The 19756-nt window shown below is 55.5% G+C and overlaps 1 protein-coding gene across 2 annotated transcripts; it reads right to left on the bottom strand.

The window, feature by feature from the left end:
* Positions 1-239: 239 nt before the first annotated feature.
* On the bottom strand, positions 240-19507 carry PLCD1 (phospholipase C delta 1; the record flags this gene model as incomplete). Of its 2 annotated transcripts, XM_079712733.1 has the most annotated exons (16): positions 240-598; positions 733-882; positions 959-1091; positions 1184-1362; positions 1761-1877; positions 2073-2232; positions 2467-2625; positions 2716-2865; positions 2942-3086; positions 3234-3435; positions 4025-4256; positions 4358-4487; positions 8318-8546; positions 11577-11741; positions 14492-14683; positions 19474-19507. In XM_079712733.1, 16 exons carry the CDS (start codon positions 19505-19507, stop codon positions 513-515), a joined length of 2463 nt encoding a protein of 820 aa, XP_079568859.1. In that variant the 3' UTR covers positions 240-512. The 2 variants fall into 2 exon arrangements, with proteins under 2 accessions (XP_079568859.1, XP_079568860.1); XM_079712734.1 differs by lacking the exon at positions 14492-14683.
* Between the last annotated feature and the right edge of the window lie 249 nt (positions 19508-19756).

Here is a 19756-nt window from a genome sequence, read left to right as displayed (position 1 = left end):
TGGGGTTGGAGGGGTCGGCCGTGACATTCCAAAGACTTAGCCCTCCATACCCTCCGCCATGCAGGGGTTTGTTTCTTGCTGGTCCCTCCTGCCCAGGGGATAGATGTGTGAGGGTGCTCCAGTGTGAGGATGGAGAAGTGGAGAGTGAGGTGCTGGGGCTCCAGTGCTCTGGGGCATGCACACACGCACGCATGCTTTACAGGGATTTTTCCGGTGTCCAGGTAAAGAGACCACAGTACTTAGTCTTATGATTTTTATAAAAACCCTCAACCTAGGGCCTGGCTGGAAGATGGAGCGGGCTGCAGTGTCATTCCTAACGGAATTGAGGACAGCTCCAGGGACTGGGCCAGCTCCTGGGCTCCCGAGAGGCAGCAACACAGACAGTAGGTTGGAGCTGAAGGCAGTGCGGGGCTGCCAGCTCTGAGCGAGAGGTTGGGAGCAGCCCGTCCTGCCCCCAGATGTAGACAGACGGCCTGGTCCGCTCGGGGCAGCCCTCACCAGACTCCCCGAGCCTAGTCCTGGAGGCCCACCTTCACAAAGAGGGTGGCAGACGGGTGCTGGTCTCCGTTCTTGGACAGGAGGTGGATGTGGCGGTATCCTGGCAGGCGGATGGGCGGGGAGGGGCGCACAGGGGGAGTTCTGGTCACTTAGGGAGGATGCTTTGAGGAATAGCCGGCCCCTTCCCAAGAGATGCCTGCCCTCGAGTCGTCCCCTCCCTCCACAAACACTCACCCTGCTTGAGGCTGTTCAAGGGGATGGTGCTCTGGCCAATGAAGTCGTTCTTGGAGGAGGCATCGTAGTCCTCCACCACAAAGCGCACGAGGGCGAGCTCAGGCACAATCACCTCGAACTCAAAATCTGCGTCCCACCATGGGTTGAAACCTAGGGGTGCAGGCACCATGTCAACAGCATGGACACCAGCTCCAGAAGCCGGGCCCAGCCCAGGCCCAGCATGTACCGTTATTGGTGACCACAGCGGTCTGGCGGCTGGCCACGTCCTGGCCCACACCATGGATCTCCACTGTCACCTTGGGGTCCACAATTGAATTCTTATTCTTGTTGACTTTTGGCAGCTGCTGCCCTGAGATGACCTGAGGAAAGGCGGGGGACAGTTAAGGGTTCAGGATGGTAGCGAGGGGGAAGCGAGGCCCATGGCACCTGTCCCTCCGGTGGCTGGCCATACCCTGACATTGAGCCGCTTCCGAGTCCACCAGGGCCCCTGAGCCAGGGCACGGGAGTTGAAGGTGGAGTTGGGGTCTCGCAGGAAGGCAGGCTTCAGCACATACCCACAGGCCCCATTGTCCTGGAATCGGCCCTGGTATACGTCCATCTCTGGCCCAGGTGTCTGGAAGTTCAGGGCCACTACAGGCAGGACGGAGCAGTCACAGGCTGTGGGCTGGCCTCAGGGGCCCCAGAGCCCAGCCTGCTTGGGGTACACTGAGGCCCAGAGTCACACGGTGAGGCAGAAGCAGAGTCCAGGATCACTCCAATGCCTACTGCCCTCCTGCCACCCTAACTGACCCACCACACCACCCTTGCATTCCATTTCTGGTGCCAGAATTCAAAGGACAAGTGTGCTAACAGTGGGATTTCAGACGCTGTATTTGCTGGTGGGGGATATTTCCAGACTGAGATTACCAGCTCCTGAGCCCACAGATCCCTGCATCTGGCTCTGCCTGGGTCCCCAGAGGCTCCTGGCCCCTGGCCCTCCAGGCGGAAACCCTCACCCAGGCCTCCTCCAAGCCCCAGCCAGCCCGTACCGATCTGGCAGCCCCCATTCCACATCTCCACAGGGCTGTAGTTGGAGGAATCTGTTCTCCACCCTGCGGGGTAGATCCTGCTCAGGTGACTCACGTTGTGGCGGACAAAGCTGTTTCCTGAGGGGGATGTGGGCTCATCAGAAGCGGAGGCCTCCTGGTGAGCCCAAGCCCCTCCCTACCAGCTCTGTCTGGTAACAGCGTGGGGTGCCAGCTCTGGGCGATGTCCGGAGGGGTGGGAGCCAGTCCTGACCCTGGCCAGCTCAGGTGGTCAGACAGATGGACAGCACCCTGGGGGGACAGGGCCGGGCTCACCTGATTCTTGGAGCAGTCGGAGGGCGCGGTTCTCGGAGAAGGATGCCATCTCATAGAAAGCCTGCCCAGGGGTGCCAGGAGTGGAGAAGCCCAGAAAGTGGACGCTCTTGCAGTAAATGACCATATCTGAGAGCTCCTTTGCTAGTCTGAGCTTGTCCTCCTGGGGGCCATGGGGAGGCCCAAGTTAGATTCAGAGGTTGGGGCAGGTGGGCACTGAGAGAGCCAGAAACCCAGATACAGAGAACAGAGAGGGAGACAGAGAGGGGGTGCAGAGGGTCTGAGTGACAGCCACAGAGACCCCGGACAAGGCGAGCAGCCCACAGTGTGATGGGGGGTGGGGGAGGGCCCCGGGGCTGCCCCCTTCCCCTCCCCGCACCACAGCCCCCCTTCAAACCGTGGACTTGTGCTGCACTTGGTTCCTCACTGCCTCATCCTCCATCTCAGCAGCCTCATCCTCGTCTGACACCGCAGTGGCCTCAGGGCTGCCTTCCCCTCCAGGAAGGAAGAGCCCCCCAAGCTTCTTCCCCTTCAGCAAGATCTTCCCCTTCAGTTGCTAAGGGTGGAGCGGCAGCCGGTCAAGACGCAGCCGGCCTCGCGGTCGGTCCCCTGCCCTCTCCTCTGGGCACCCCACCCCATCGGGCACCTCAGGGGAAGGCAGGCTGGTGGTGACCCTGTCCAGTGGCCGATCCAACAGCATGGGGCCCAGGAGGGTGTGCAGGTGTTGCGCCATCACACGCTGCTGCTCCAGGCTGCAGTGGTTCTCCAGGGACAGGATGACGGGGTAGGGGGACGCCTGGAGGCCCAAGGGCGGATTAGGAGGGGTGGGTGGGCCCGAGCATCCCCTTCCTCAGGCCCAGAAGCGCGCCCACCTTGAAGGCGTAGTCCCGGATGGCCCTGAGCACGTCGCAGAAGAGGATCTTGGAGGTGAAGGTGTATCCGTGATAGATGACTGGTTCCTGGTTGGGCCCATCCCAGCAGTCGAGCTCCAGGCAGCGGCAGCCTTTGCACAGCGCCCTGCGAGTGGGACGGCGGCTAGGCCCCTCGGTCCCGGCCGGGTCCCGCCCAGGTCCCGCCTGCCCCACCAGGTCCCGCCCGGCCCCGCCCCATCACGACCAGGTCCCGCCCACCCCGCCCCATCATGCCCAGGCCTCCCGGCCCCACCGGATGTAGGCTTCGGTGCTGCTGGGGCCCGTGAGCTGGTCTTCCAGCAGGTAGGTGTTGTGAGAGGAAGACACCAGGTAGTGACTGAGCGGCTGGCCCATGTCCTGGTAGACCCGCCGGTGCGCCCGGTTGAAGGCGCTGCCGTCGGCCGAGAGCAGGTACATGAGGAAGCCGTCCTTGGTCATCTGCCGCCGCGCCTTGGCTGGGAGGCGGGAAGCCGGCGCCCGTCAGAACCCTAGGCTGGCGCCGCCGCTCTCGGGGGAGGGGCCCCTCCCCCTCCCCTCCCCCTCCCCTCCCCCCTACTCCCCCTGCCTCCCGTCCTGAGCTGGTCCTCGGTACCTCTTGGAAGCGGCTAAGCTTACAAGTCTCTTGACCAGACCGTGACTACCCCAGGGTGGGGCCCTGTCTCCTCCTCCTCTGTCCCCCATGCTGTGAGGCCCCCCGCTGAGGGCAGGGCCTCATCTCCTCCTTCTCCAGGACTGGGCCCCCATCTGACGTCTTAAAGCTTTGTGGCCAGCATGGGCACAAAGAGGGAGGCAGGAAAAGTGCCTGCTTTTCCAGCCTTCTCTCTCTCCATTTCCTGGGGGAGGGGTCCTCAAATCCCCTGAAGGAGGAACCAAGAGAGGGTCCCTGCCTCCCATCTGCTTTCCTGGGGCAGAGAGATACGGACCAGGGGCCCTGGGCCTGGCTGAGGCGCCCCCTTCCCTCCAGCTCCCTACTCTTGGGCTGCCGTCTCCCCAGGGGTCTCCCCACCCTGTGTGGCCCTGGGACTACAGGTCACAGGCCCTCACCCGTCTCGCTGGGCTCGTAGCGCTCAATGAGGGAGAGGGCCAGTGCAGGCCCCGCCGCCTCCTCCCGCTGTTGGTGCTGCAAGAAGATCACTAACTGATCCACTGACAGGGTCTCCTCCGAGCCCGCAGCCTCCTTGAAGGTGAGGTCAATCTCCTTCCTTTGGGTCAGTATCTTGTAGAAGGTCTCGATCTCCTCATCCTCCAGGGAGTCTGTCTGAGAGTGGTCACATTCCTGCAGAGCCAGGACGCCAGGTGGGCAGGGTTCAGAGCAGGTCTCGGGCTTCAGTCAAGGACACACTGCCAGGCAGACCCAGCCCTCACATCCTGCCTTACCCTGAAGATCTTTCGGGCATAGCTGTCGTCCACCTGGATGTTGAGCTCCTTCAGGAAGTTCTGCAGCTCCTTGAAGTTCATCTTGTTGTCCTTGTTTTTGTCAGCTTTTCTCAAGCAGGAATGAATCCAGCTGGGCAAGAAGTAAGGAAAGAACCCAGGAGCACTGGGACCCCCGAGGTCCCAGCCACAGCCATGATCCAAGCTCAGGGTCAACTCCCGGGCCCAGGTGGACTGAGGTCCCCTGTAGACACAGCTCCTCACAGGCCTGACTTTTGGCACATCCTCATTTCAGAGGGAAGACCTGGTGGCCTCTTTGGAGGAAATGTGACATCCAACGAAGGAGTCTTTTTCCTGTTTTCTGGCTTTGAACCCTTTCAAAATTTCAAAAACATTTCTTTTCTCACTCTAAAAGGGTTCATTACAGACAATTTAGAAAATGCAGAAAAGTAAATAAACAAAGCCCCCATAATCCTATCACCCAGGGGTAACTACTGTTAACATTTCAAGGTATGTCCTTTTCGGTATATAATTGTTACCCAATTATAGATATAGTATATATCTATACAGTATATAATTATACTATACACTATATAGTATATAGTGCTTTCTGACGAAAGCACTTGAGGCTTATTTAGTAGGAAACAGCAAATTTCAAGCCACTGATCAGAAGGTGGGGACATCACATGCAAAAACAAAGCCTGGATCATGGTGTCATGATTGGGGCACTTAGGCCTCCACTTCTCCATTCCCTCTATCTCTCCCAACAGAATTGACCTTGAGAACTAGAGAAGGAGGAGCTGCACACTACAGTCCACAGAAAACAGAGAGCTAACTGTAGAACAAGACAATGGGAGCTCATGAGTACAATGAAAACATGATAGCAGGTTTCAGAAGAAATCACAAAAGAAACAGCAACATAAATCATGCCATATAAACTTTTTAAAATTCTGAGGATTAAATAAAGAAAAACTAAAGTCATCTATCTGACAGACTGGAGGAAGCATTTGCAGCAAAGCCTTTGAAGAATTAATTTAAAAGAAAACAGTAGGATGACCCTAATAACTAAATGAGAAAGGGATATAAACTGACCTTTCGCAAACATTACTAGTAGTCAAAGTTATTAACAATTTGGAAATGAGATGCAATTTCTTAAACTAAAATTTAGCAACTTAAAAGTATATTACCTAGTGCAGGTAAGGGTGAGGTGAAATGGACACTCAAATCCATCACGTGGGCAAAAAGTAAATCAGTACAACCCTTAGGAAAATGATGGAGGGATAGCTAAAGCTTTAACCTGTTACATCAGTTGACTCAGTAATTCCACTTCTAGGAATCCATTGGTAAGGAAATACTCCTAAATACTGAAAGGTTTTATGAACATAGTTCTTTGCAATGTTATTTATAGTGGTGAAGGAAATGAAATGTTTGACACTAAAAGAATGGATCACTAATTTATAGTCCATCCATTCAGTGGAATAGTACACAGTCATTAATAAAGCTCTTTATGGAGACTATACTAACACAGGGAAATAATTATGATATAATGTTACACAGAAAATGGATACAAATGTATAATCTCCACTATTTTTGGCAAACGCATCATTAGGCAAAATGAAATGCAGCCAGAAAAGATTAAAGGGAGAACCCAAATAGCAGTTTCTGGAGGAGGTGGGTTTTCTGGGCCTTTAAAATTTCATTCTAACCTACCCATATTTTAAAATCTTTATTTATATATATGTATGTTTTATGTAAATATATGTATTTACATTAAAAAAATTATAGTAGAATTGCAGGTTAAAAAATCAAGTTCAGAGTGGTGCACCCAAGCATGAGGTCCCAGTGCCAACTGCTCTTCAGCAAGCTGGGATGGCTTTATGATCTCAAGGTCTGGGCTGCAGAAGCCTGCAGAGGCCATGAGATTGTCCAAGTGCATGCCTGTGCGAAAGGAGTGACTATCACAAAAGTGCCACAGAATTGGGCTTTTAAGAAAGCTCAGGGACTTCCCTGGTGGTCCAGTGGTTAAGACTCTGCGCTTCCACTGCAGGGAGCACGGGTTCAATCCCTGGAAATCCCGCATACCTCGAGGCATGGCAAAAAATAAATAACAATTAAAATTTAAAAAAGAAAGCTCAAAATCAGGCAGACATAGCCTTGAGAAAAGACACTTAAAAGTCTTTGAAATGCTGAAAAGCACACAGTAAAGGGAGCTAACAGGGTTCAAAATGTGTCCCCCAAAGGAGCTGGATCTACATTAGCAATGAATAATCAGAAAATGTAATAAAATAATTCCATACAGTAGCATAAAAATGAATAAAAATACAAATTCTTTTAATGCATAACTTATACTCTGAAAGCCACAAAACATTGTTCAAAGAAATTAAAGATCTAAATAAATGGAAAGATACCCCATATTTGCTGATCAGAAAGAAGACTTGATATTGTTTAATGAGAAATACTCTCCAAACTGATCTACAGATTCAACACAATACCTATCACAGTCATGCTGGCTACTTTGCAGAAATTGACAACCCAATCCTCAAATTCATATGGAAATTCAAGGGACCCAGAACAGTCAAAACAATCTTGAAAAAAAAAGAACAAATTTAGAAGACTCACACTTCACGATTTCAAAACGTCGTACAAAGTTACGGTAACTAAAACATTGTGGTTCTGGTGTGAGAAGAGACATTTAGGTAAATGGAAGAAAACTGAGAGTCGTGAAATAAACCCTCATATTTATGGTCAGTTGATTTTTTGACGATGGTGTAAAGACGATTCAATGAAGAAAGAATAGTCTTTTCAACAAATGGTGCTGGAACAGCTATATGTCTACATGCAAAAAAATGAAGTTGGATCCCTCACCACACCATACACAGAAACTAACTCAAAATGGATCAAAGACCTAAATGCAAGAGCTAAAACTATAAGAAGAAAATATATGAGTAAATGTTTGTGACTTTAGGTTAGATGTGACATCAAAAAACACAAGCAACAAAAGCAAAAAGTAAATGAATTAGACTTCACTGAAACTAAAAACTTTTGTGCTTCAGAGAATACCACCAAAAAAAGAAAAGAACCCACAGAATGGGAGAAATTATTTGCAGAGCGTATATCTGATAAGAATATTTTTAAAATATTAGAATATTTTAAAAATATTTAGAATATTAAAAAAAAAAACTCTTACAACTCAATAATAAAAAGACAACTCAATTAAAAAATGGACCAGAGGGCTTCCCTGGTGGCACAGTGGTTGAGAGTCCGCCTGCTGATGCAGGGGACACGGGTTCGAGCCCTGGTCCGGGAAGATCCCACATGCCGCGGAGCAACTAAGCCCGTGTGCCACAACTACTGACCCTGCGCTCTAGAGCCCGCAAGCCACAACTACCGAGCCCGTGTGCCACAACTACTGAAGCCCGCCTGCCACAACTACTGAAGCCTGTGCTCCTAGAGCCCGTGCTCTGCAATAAGAGAAACCACCGTGATAAGAAGCCCGCGGACTGCAACAAAGAGTAGCCCCCGCTCACCACAACTAGAGAAAGCCCGCGGGCAGCAACGAAGACCCAATGCAGCCAAAAATAAACAAATAAATAAATAAATTTATTTTTTAAAAGAGAAATGAAAAAAAGAAGAGACACCAGAGATCTTGCGCTCGCTCTCTCTCTCGCTCTCTCTCTCTCTCTCTCTCTCTCTGTCTGCCATGTAAGACAGTGAGAAAGAAGGCAGCCATCTACAAGCCAGGAAGAGAGCTCCCACCAGAACCCGACCCTTCTGGCACCCTGACCTTGGACTTCCAGCCTCCAGAACCGTGAGAAAATTAATTTCTGTTGTTTAAGCCACCCAGTCTATGGTATTTTGGTATGATGGCCCAAGCTGCGTGTCTTCCATACCCAGGTTGTCCTGGGGACGACCATAGCCAGTATCCACCCGCTGGGCCTGGACCCACTGCCACCAAAAGGATACTGCCGCAGCTTCTGCTGCTGGTCCATGGAGCCCGAGTGATGGACGATCTTGCGCAGGCCCTGCACCCAGTGCTGGGCGTCGGTGGGCGATGGGGCGATGAGGTCTAGAGTGCTGCGCTGGTCCTTGAAGACGATGGAGAAGCAGCGGTCCTCAGGCACATCCCGGGCAAACTTCTCCAGGCCCTCTGAGCGGTGCCCCATCCGCACCTCCTGAATATCCTCGATGGAGACTGCAAGAAGGGGGTGGAGGTGGGCAGAGAGAGCCGTGAGGGGCAGGAGGGTGGGCAGAGCAGGGGACAAAAAGAGACCGAGGTGAAGAAGGAACGGGACACAGCTATAGCATGCAGAGTGGAAACACCCAGGCAGAGAGAGATTGACTTTAGGGTGGGAAGGGCACCTAGGGTCCCAGGCCTCCTGTTTCTGTGCTGGGAGGAAGCAGGGCCCCTGGGAGAGGAGTGGGGCAGGGCAGGGCTCTCAGACAGAGATAGGGAGAGACCATTCTGGAGCTTGGGGCCTGTGACGGAGAGGAGGCCACACACTCTCCTGTCGTGCTTGACTTTGGGCCCTTCGCCTCCCTCAAGACAGCCATGGGAGACTCCAGGCCCCTCTCCTGGCAGAGGGAGAAGTGCTTGTGTCAGGGGAGCAGCCAGGGCCTTGCCCTGCATGTATCTGTGTGTCCTGATCTCAGGGAGCCCCTTGGCAGGAATGGTGCTCCAGGATCCCAAGAGGTAGACTGCAGGGTGCTCCTGGGGGTCTGAGATGACATCATTCTGCCCTTGGGAACCAGGGGCGGGGGCTGTCCTGTCACAGCCCAACCTTCCAAGCTTCAGGGAGCAGCAAGGCCCTGCTCACCTGCCTGGAACCCCAAGGTGCCCTCCCTGGCCTGGCTGGGAGGGGCTTATGCTGGGCCTCCCCCACATCAGGAGCCAGGCTCTGCCCCTGCCCCATCCCCATGCCCATCCTGAGCCATCCATGTCCACCTTTCCTGGGTCTAGACCAGCTCTGGCTGAAAGCCTGCCTGTCCTTCCTGGTGGTGGCCTCCTGGCCACCTGCAGGCCCCAGATGTGTGGCATGTGCCTGTCCGGGAAGCAGGCTCTGAGGTGTGAGACACGCGAACCCTGGGCCTCTGGGATGCAGAGGATATTCCTGCTGAATCGCTCCGCTCACAGCCTCCCGTGCCCCTCTAGGTCCCACACCAGCTGCAGCTGCCCCAGGCTGGGACTGGAAACAGGAAGCCTGGGCAGCGGAGGCCAGCTCCCGCACCGGCACCGGAGAGAGAATCCAGACGCCTTCCCTGCTGATGATAATCTTTGTCTGCCTATGGGAACCAGAGCTGAGGGAGGCTAGTGGCGTCGGGATGGGGGCAACTTCCGGACCCTTGCGCTCCCAGCTGTGCCGGTATGAGGTTCCCAGCTCACCAGCCCAGGTCTGGAAAGGCCCACATCTCCCACTCCTCAGACTGCCCCCTGCCCACCCCCACCAAGTGCTTGGCTCACACTGGGAACCATGCATGTGTACTGGCTGGGGGGTGGGCTCCCAGGAGTCCCCAGGGCTCAGACAGTATGATGCCCCATTCCCACGGTGCCGCCAACCGCCAGCGTCTAACAGGAAACCCCATATCAGGGCAGAGGCCTGTGAAGGAACCTGGCTGGAGCCACAGACAGAGGCAAGGGCCAGGTCACTCCTGTGCTACGTGGCCAACAGGCACGCAGGGTAGTTTCCTGAGAGCGCTTCAGGCTCCATCCCCTCCCACCCTGCCCTGCCCTGCTCAGACCTCCCATGGCCCGCTGCCCCCAGGACCCAACGGGGCTCTCTGCATCCAACCCTGCTCCTGTCCTGCCTCCCCTCTGACCTGCCACAGGCCACACCTTCTCAGGTTTCTGTCCAGTGTCCTGGGGCCTGGCAGACCCTTCCTGAGACACCCTCAGTGGGCTGCCCCTCCCTTTTCTCCTCCCCCTTCCCACCTGGGCCCTGTCACCTGTGTCTGGTCCCACTCCCCAGAGACCTGCCAGTGGGCTGACCCTGCCTGCCCCATCTCCACAGCCGAGGGCAGGTGCGTGGGTGAGGGATTTCCAGGGACTTGGACTGTGTGAGAAATCCAGCTGCAGTGATCCTTCTGTACCACCAGCCACACGTAGTTATTTAGATATAAATTAGTTAAAGTTCAGTAAAATTAAGAATTTGTGGGACTTCCCTGGCAGTCCAGTGGTTAAGACTCCACACTTCCAAAGCAGGGGGCTCAGGCTCAATCCCTGGTCAGGGAACTAAGATCCCACATGCCGTGCAGTGACACAGCCAAAAAAAAAAAAAAAAAAAGAATTCAGTTCCTCAGTCACACTAGCCATAATTCAAGTGCTCAGTGGCCACAGGTGGCTAGTAGCTGACATATTGGACAGCACAGATATAGGACATTCCCATTATTATAGAAAGTTCTTTTGGATAGCTTTGGTCTAAAATTTTCCCACCAAGTAAAGGTGCAGAGGGAACCTCTCATTTTACAAAATGTTTAGGGCATTCTGTGTAAGAGGGCCGCAGCAGTTGGCAGAACTTTCTTCCTAAGACCTTGCAGGAGGCACTCTCCATGTGCAGGCCTGAGCTCTGGCTTCTTGCACCTTTTCCAAAGCTTCCAGAAAGCCCTCAGGCCCACAACCCCAAGGGAGCTGCCCAGCCAAGGCCTCTCTGTGCAAGTCCCAGCCCTGCTCTACCCCAGGCTCCCTGTTCTGGCCCCAGCCCAGGGAGGAGCTGCCTCCTGCAGCCCCACCTCACATCCTGGCCACTGCTACCTGGAAGGGCCTTATCTGCCCCTGGACTTTGGGCCTCACCACACCTGGGCCCTATTCCCACAAATGTCTGGGTGGATACCTGGGAATTCAGGCAACACTGTCCAGCTCCCTCCCTACTTGGGAGCCCGGCTTTCCCCATCTGTGGTCATAGCTGTGGAGTCCCACCCCCAAAAGGCTTGAGCATCTCCATCTGTGGTCCTTGGTCCATGACTGCCCTCTCTAGCCCAGGCTAGGCCTCAGTTTCCCTATCAGTGATTTAACTGGCTCCTCTCCCCAACCCTAGCCAGCCTGTTTCCCCATATCTGGTCCTGTTTGCATTACCGACCTCTGCCCCACCAGGCCAGGCCTCAGTTTCCCTACTTTTGGTCCTGGTCCACGACTGACCTCCAGCCCCACCCCACCCTGACCAGTGTCAGTTTCCCCATCCAAGCGCAGGTGCAGCACCCTGCCCCTCCCCCTGCAGCCCAGGGCACTCACACAGCTGGGACTCTGGGGTCCGCATGACCTTGTGGGACTCCTGCCAGATGGTCCTGCAGTCCTCCTGCAGCTTGTAGAAGCGTTCTCTCCGCCATGAGTTGGACTTCACCTTCAAGAGTTGGCTACCCTTCAGCAGTGCCTGTAGGTCCTTGTCATCCTGTAGGCCTAGGGGGCAGAGCTGGTAAGATGCTACCTCCTCTAGGGTCCCTGCTGCCCCAGGCCCCATGCTGGCTATGCCCACCACTGGACCCTCTCAGCCCATTTTTCACCAGCCTCATCCTCAGCTCTCTGTTCACTTCTCCCTCCGTCACCCTTGTTCCAACCTGATTCTGGAGCTCTGCCTTCTCCAGGAAGGCATCTCTGATGCCAGCTGAGGCCATGCAAACCGTTGGACACCCACCCACTCATGGCCACACTTTATACACTATGACCTGCCACACACAGCTGAATGGACAAAGAGAGGGCAGCTAATTCAAGAACACCTGGTTCCTGGGTGACCAGATGCCTAGGAAATGGCCTGGCTCCGAAAGACTTAGTGGGCTCCTCCTAGGGGTCAGAGTGACCTGAAGGAAGCTGGGACCAAAAGACCACCCTAGCCTATCACCCTGGCCACATGGAGTCCAGCAGCCAGCTCTATTCAGAGCCGATAGACTACCTCACCTCACTTCTGGCCCCTAAACAAAAACTCTGTGGCTTTTCAGCAATCTTTATCCTTCTGCTCCAGCAGAGTGGTGGCAGCAGGGACCGTGCGGGTCCAGTCTGAGGGGCCTGTGCCTAGGCCTATAGGCTTTTCCTTTCTGATCCCAAATCCCCAGCCCCTGATGGGCTCTCCCAGTTTATCCATGACCCCACTCCCTATGCCCCAGCCAGCCTGCTCCACACACACTCAGGACCTACAGAATCTCTGGACCACTTCCCCGGGCCTCAGCCACTCACCCCCTATCCCTCCCCAACCTCCTGCTTCCAGTGGAGACACAGCCACGTGCTAACAGGCCCCCACACCCGTGGCTTCAGGAAACCTCCTTCTCTCTCTGCCTCTGTTCCCCCAACAGCACTGGGTGAGGAGGTGTCTCAAGGCCTCCTCAGAGGTGACAGTCTGATGTGACCTTCCCCCACCTTGGTCCCAACTCTCTCCACCCCCTGCCTTAGTGTCAGCAGTTTCCCTCCAGCCCCAGGGGAGGCCCAGTGAGGGAGGAGCGGGCTCCTGCAGGATGTCCTCAACTGGTGGCTGTGTCTGTGGGGCTCAAGACGAGAGGCCGGGAAGGGTAGTTCCCAGCCACCGGAGGAGAGAGCTGCCTCAGCCTCAGCTCAGCCGGGGGATTCCACTGTCCTTTCCGAGGCTGAGGTCAGCTGGGGGGTGGGGGGGGCAGTCATCTCCTTACCCTCCGGCTTTGGCTGCACCGCCCCTCCCCGCCCCCAGCACACACGGCACAGATGGGAGTGGGGGTGGGGGGAGGGTGGCGCACAGGGGCGGAAGGTGAGCCCCACCCTCCGGTTCTGGAAAAGGCTGTGAGCAGATGACATGTTCATCCTGTCCTGGAGCCAGACTGCAGCCTGTCTGCGGTCAGGCAGAGATAAGTCCCCTGGCTGCCAACATGGCTTCCTGAACACAGACCTCGGTCCCAAGGTGGGTCTTGATATTAGTGGCCCTCCAGGCCGCTGGGCAACCTAAGCAGACACCTCCATCTCTGAGCCTCATTTGAGGCCCTTTTGTTTCTGAGGCCTCTGGGCTGCCTGCCCCCCCACCCTTGCTCCCTTAGCACCCAGAAGGTCTATGGGCACCCCTTCGCCCAGCCCCACTCACTCAGCTGTAGCACCTTCTCCTCCTGCGGGAGGGTGGTGCTGAGGGGCCTCTGAGCTCACAGGCCCCTGGGTTGACCTTGCAGCCTCACCAACCTGCCCAGGCTAGTGGCACATATGGGGAGTGCAGAGGGGCTACAGTGCTAATAGGAGGCTGGCAGTGGAGGCAGTGCCAGGAGCCCTGCCCATGTACCTAGGGTGAGGCCTAATGGAAACAAACTGAGTCTGGGACTCACAGCAATACACAGCTACACAGATATAGCCACACACATACACAGTCACACACACCACACCACCGTACGCATCACACACTGCCATACACAACCGGCAAGAGACAATGGGCCACACACGGTGACACATATTGTTACATGGAGTCACACACAGCCACAAAATGTACAGTGCCAGAACATCATCGTTGTCATAATAGCAGTCACCATAATAATAATAATAGTTCATGTTTGAATAAAATCCTGTTCTTAGCACATGTATTTAATCCCTCCAACAACCCTGTGAGGAAGGCACTATCATTATTCCCATTTTACAGATGATGAAACTGAGGCTCAAGGAAGTTACATGGTAGAGTCGGAACTCAGAAGCTTGCCCACAGGACCAATGCTAGGGAACATTACCTTATACAGCCACAACTCAGGGGCATGCTGCCACAAAGAGTAACAGCAGACAACCCACAGAGCACACACACACCATAACAGAGATGACAGAATCACTCTGTCACCTAGGTCACCCACAGTCACACATGGTACACAGCATCACCCTGGATCGCACACTGTCACACTGGTGCCACTTGGTTACACAGCATCGCATATCATCATTGCTGCACAGTGGCCCCCACTACCATACAAGTGACAGAATCACCACTAGGTTTGTAAACAGGATGGTTTGGGGGTGGCAAGGCGCAGGGTAACCAATCCCCCCCCCAGTACTCACTCCACATGCCATGCCCGCAAACACAGCCCCACCGTGGGTCACACACTCGCAGAACTAAACAGGTCCAGTCCCCGAGATCAGGAACATACAGTCTGCGTCCTGTCCCAGCTGCCTTCCCAGCCTCCGCAGATCTCGGGGGTGGGGGTGGGGGCGCGCCCTGCATCCCTTACCCAGCCTCTGCTCATTGAGAGCTGCCACCTCGAGGTTCTGCTCCTGCAGGTAGAGCTCTCTGGAGCGGCTCTGGCTCCGGCTTCGGCGCCTGACCCCCAGGCACTGCATGACGTTCCGAAGTGCCCCCGCCGCCCGCTGAGCCTGGCCCGCCTGGCCCGGGACAGTGTGGCGTCCAGAAGGCAGCCCTGGCCCTAGGAGCGGAACGGGCTCCTTAGAGGGGAGCAGGGGCGGAGACCTGGAGTGGATGGGCGGGGCTAGAACCCGTGGGGGCGGGGCAGTGAAGGGTGGGGCCATGGCTCTAGAGGCGGGGCGGTACATAAATCTGTGCTGAAGGGGCGGGGCCATACCCTAGGAGGCAGGGACAGTTCTAGAGGGGAAGGACCGATGCCCCCAGGAGGTTCGGCGAGAGCGGAATCAAGGCGGGGAGAGGAGGAGGAGGAGCCGCGGCCGGGAGGTGAAGTGGGACAAATTCATAACCCGGGAAGAAGATCAGTGGTGAAAGTCAGAGCCCAGAAAGCGGATTGGGGCGGAGCCAGAGCCAAAGAGGTGGGGAGCGGGAGGAGCCGAGTCTGCGAGGCGACGTGGGGCAGAGGTATCCAGGAAGACGGCCGGGGGCGGAGCCAGGGCCCAGGGGACAAACCGGGGGAGGGTCCCTCACTGCAAAGGCCTTTTGTTTTAGGGCAGGGAGGGCGGAACCTCGACTTGTGGAGGCAGTCCTACCAGGGGGCGGAGCCTGTCCTACCAGGGGGCGGAGCCTGAGCCGCGAATTCTAAACACTCAGCTGGAGGCCTGGCGGAGGACTGGAGGGCTGGGCAAGACTGAGCCGGGAGGTAAGCCCGGCCGGGCGGCAGCCTGGGCTGCAGAGTCTAGCGGACTACCGGGTGGGGCGGGGTAGGAAGGAGCCGGGGATGGAGCCCGGGCCGGACAGTGGAACCCGCCAAATATTTCACCTCAGTTCCTCAACGAATCCATTGTGACTCAACGGGCTGTTGCCTCACATGTAAACCTCAGGCAGGCCTGTTTCCTTCTCCGAAAATTTCGCTACCTGAGTGGGATAATCTCCGAGGCTCCAAATGCGAATGGAATTCTTGAAAAAATGCTGGTCTTAAAAATGAGTCCATTAACACAGGCTTGCTTTGATAAATAGGTGAGGAGGACTCCCAACTCCATATGAAACTGTGCTGCCAGTGTGCTCGGAACAGTGGGCCCTTTCATGTAAGTTACGTCTTGCTTTTCATTCACCCAGCAATTATTTATGGAGCCCCTACTGTGTGCCAAGGTCAGGACACCACCCAGAGGCCTGACTCACTCCTCTCTTTTACTCTCTGCCTCTGAATAGTTCCTTCACTCGCCTCACGGCAGCTCCAGTCACCAGCATCGACAGTGAGTCACTGGCAAAGCCAGTTATTAGCACAGACAAGCACAGCAATAATAACAATAAACTGAAGTGCAGAGCGACTTGCCTAAGGTCACACCTCGGAGAAAAATAAATCATGAGAATGTGTGTTAATGTAGATGAGCTGGAATATGGGCACAGAAATATTGTTCTTCATTTGGAGCTGAGGGAGCTGATTGTAAGGGGAACATCTGTTTTAGAGAAACCACGTGATGGTTTAATGGTTTAATCAGAGGGCCAAGGATTCCCCGAGGACCTATGGATAGAATCACATCTCAATACAATTTGCTTCCTTTTAATTCTTATGTATTTTATTTTATGTATTTTATTTTATGCATTTAAAAACATGATCCTGAGAAGGGGTCCACAGGCTTCACCTAACTGCCCAAGTGGTCCAGGGCACAAAAAAGTTAAGATCAGTGTGGATCAGTGTGTGTCTGTGTTGTGTGGGCATGGAATCCCAGGGACAGACAGCTTTGAAACATAATTGAGGAGGGTAGGGGGCTGGCCACCCCAAATTGCTATGATGGATCTGGAACCATTATCTCTTGGGGGTACTGGCTTCTTTGCCAACCTAGAATTCCTTTGCCCACTAGTACTTTGTCCTCACAACATCCCCTATCAGTAGGTATTGCTTTCCCGTGGATGAGAAAACAGGCCCAGACAGGCAAAGGGATTTGCTCAGGGTCACAATGTAAGTAGAGGCAAAGCTAGGACTGGAACCCAGGTCTAGAACTGCAGCCCAGGTCTCCTGGGACCAAGATGAGGCCCCTCATACACCCTACCTTGCACTTTTACTAATGCCAGGTTTTACAGTGGGGCGGGAGGGATTCAGTGTTTGAATAGTTAGTGTAGGTGGAGGTGGATGTGTTCAGTGAGGAGAGAGTTTGGGAAGTTAGGTCTTTTTGGGTACATCTGGGAACCTGCTGGAGAAGCCAGTGCAGGCCTGGGTAGAATGGAGCAAGCAAAGGAAGTAGGGTAGGGAAGGAGGCCAGGGGACTACAGCGTCAGTCTGAGGGCTTCAGAAGCACCAGAAGGAGCCCCTGATTCTTCTTTTTTTTTTTTTGGCCTCACTGCATGGCTTGCAGGATCTGAGTTCCCCGACTAGGACTCAAACCCCGGCCCCTGGCAGTGGAAGCATGGAGTCTTAACCACTGGACTGACAGGGAATTCCCCAGGAGCCCTTTGATTCTTAAACCCAGTTCTGGTCCCATTTTTCCTGGCTAGGGACTACCTTATTCCCCCTCATCTCACAAAGTACTCACATGACATGGTCACTTGGGGGGTGGGCCTCCTGTAGGAACATTGTACCTGCTGGTACTAGGCACTTTTCTCATTATTGCCTTGTATGTGTTAGCTCATTCAATCCTTACTGCAATCCATGAGGGAGGTAGTGTTCTTATCCCCCATTTTACAGATGAGGAAACTGAGGCATCAAGAAGTCAAGGGATTTGTCTAAGATGAAAAAGCTAAGACCTGAACCCAGGTAGTCTACTTCCATAATCCATGTCTGTATACTACAGTGCCTCTGCATGCATCTGGGGCGAGGACAGAAGGGACATCTCTTATCTAGGTGGCCCCCATACCCCCCCAGGCCAATGGAGGGAGCCTTTCTGCAGCAGACCCCCAACTGCCCAAGCCAGAAAGTGTGTCCAGTGCTAGAGGACCCAAAATATGAAAGAGATGCAGACTCTCCAGTGGAAGTGTAAACAACCTGGAACAGCACAGGGCACAGTGACTACACCCTTCCACCACCAATTCTCCTTGACAGATTCTTGCTTGCCGATATGTTTTGCAGGGGGAACAAAAGGCAGTTAAGGGACGTAATTTTGGGTGATGAGCTAGAAGCAGCACGGCCTTCAGGGAGACAGCTTGGGATCGCACTGTTCTTGCCAGCTCCACAGGAAGAGCTGGACTGTCAGGCACTTGGGAGGCAGGTCTCAAACACGATGGACCAGGGCTGCCAAGCCCATGCCACAAAACTGGGAGGCACTGACTGAGCCTCCACATGGCTTCCTCTCCAGGGAAGATACCAGGGCTGCCCACGGACAGAGACTGGAGAAAGGCACAGAGGCCTGAGGATGGAGCCCATTCTAACATGAGCTGAGGCTACAGCTGTAGCCAGAGGTGATCAGAGGGCTTGTAGGAGGTCTGAGTGTGAAGCTGGCACGGAAGAGGTGGCAGTCTGCAGGGTACACAGCACTAGCTAAGGGATGATGAGAGAGAAAGCAGAGATCTCTACTGTGATCCTCTGAGCTGCCCAGCCTCCCTTCCTGCCAGTATGGCAGGAGCACTGAGACACCTCTGTCCTGAGAGGAGAAGAGGGAGCCCTGGAAAGGGCAGGGATCCCATGACCCAGCGGAAGGAGTTTGCCTTGAGGCTACTGGTGTGAGGGTAACAGCTGTGGGCACTGAGTAAGGTCTCTCTGGGCCATGGGGACCAGGTCTGGGCCAACCAGGAAAATGAGACAGACTGGGCACTGGCTGAAAGGAACGTCTCCGAGTGTCCCTGAATTCCAGAGGGTCTCTAGTGGACAGCTGGAGGGCTCTGCCTTTCTCTTTCCCTTCTATTATCTCCATGCATGGTTTAGGTGGATAGGTGGTGGGCACTAAAGTCTCGGACTCCAGAGGTACTAGAAAACAGAGGGAGATCGGGTTAAGCAGTGATTGGTGCAAGAGAGGCAGGGTTTGCTGAGCTGGCAGATGACCTGGGGGGCAGGAGGGCAAAGCTCGCTAAAAGTGGGTGAGTCCCCAGGCTGGAGCAAAGAGATTCCAGGTCCAGGTTGGGGGCCCCGTGCAGCTAGGAGACCTCCAGGCCCTGCAGTCCGGAGCCCGCGGCTGCTCTCTCTCCTGGAGAGACGGCGATAGGGCAAGGAGCTGGCCCAGACTGTTTTCTGGTCGGTTGGAGGAGACAGAGCTCGGCTGGACAAAGCTGGGGAGCAGCAGGCAGTTAGAGCTGAGACTCAGGCCTGTCCGGCCAGGAGGGTGCGCAGATGGGGGCGATCGGGCTGCCCCTCCCAGTCCGGGCGTCGCTGACTAGGATTTCTGCGCTGGGCAGTTACTGCGGAGCGGCCCGACCTCACCTCGCACACCTCCTCGCCCCAGCCTTCCCACCCCGCCACACCTACGCTCCCTGACGCGGTCCAGGCACGCCTGGGCTTTGGGGAGCCTCTCTGGGCGGCCCGGACTGGGCGAAGATAACTCAGTTATTCGTGGATGCTGGTTCCTTTCCTCCTCGGTCCCTCCGAGCGCGCCGGACCCTGGAGCCCACCCTTCCGTGACTAGGATAGGGAGAGGGGGAGTCCCCGAGGCGGCAGGGCCGGGGGTCGTCTTTAGGGAAGTCTTCAGACTCGCACCCCTCTTCTCCCCACCGGCCGGGTCTGGGGAACAAGCCTGGAAACGCCCAGGGTTGCGCCCGGCAGTCCCGGGTGGAGATTTCCTCCGTGCGACCAAAGGGACGAGGGGCGGGCCCGGGGCGGGGCGGAGGACGGCCGAAGGAACCGGGGGTCCTCTGCCCTGGGCCGGGAACGGCTTTCCTCGAGGTCGGCCCAGGCGGGGTCCCCCCGCGAGCCGGCCGAGTACTCACCGTGCAGGGTCAGGAAGTCCCGGCCAGAGTCCATGCCCGACGGATGGGGCGGCGGGAGGGGGGCGCCGCGGGACACTCGTCCGCAGCGACAGCGCGGGCGGCCTCAGATCCGAGAGGAGTGCAGAGGAGGGACCCGAATGGACTGCGGAGGTGCGCCCGGGGCTCCGCTCCGCCCCCCGCCCGCCCGCGCCCCCGCCCCCGCCCCCTTGGGCTCTCCAACCAGCGCCTCTCCCCGCCCCTCCTGGGGGTTGGGGAGGAGGGCAGAGGTGGGGGCCGGGAAGCC

This window comes from Hyperoodon ampullatus, assembly GCF_949752795.1.
Source record: "Hyperoodon ampullatus genome assembly, chromosome: 10".
Taxonomy (NCBI): Eukaryota; Metazoa; Chordata; class Mammalia; order Artiodactyla; family Ziphiidae; genus Hyperoodon; species Hyperoodon ampullatus.
The sequence above is the reverse complement of the archived record's forward strand: the minus strand, read 5'-3'. Positions and strand labels throughout refer to the sequence as shown.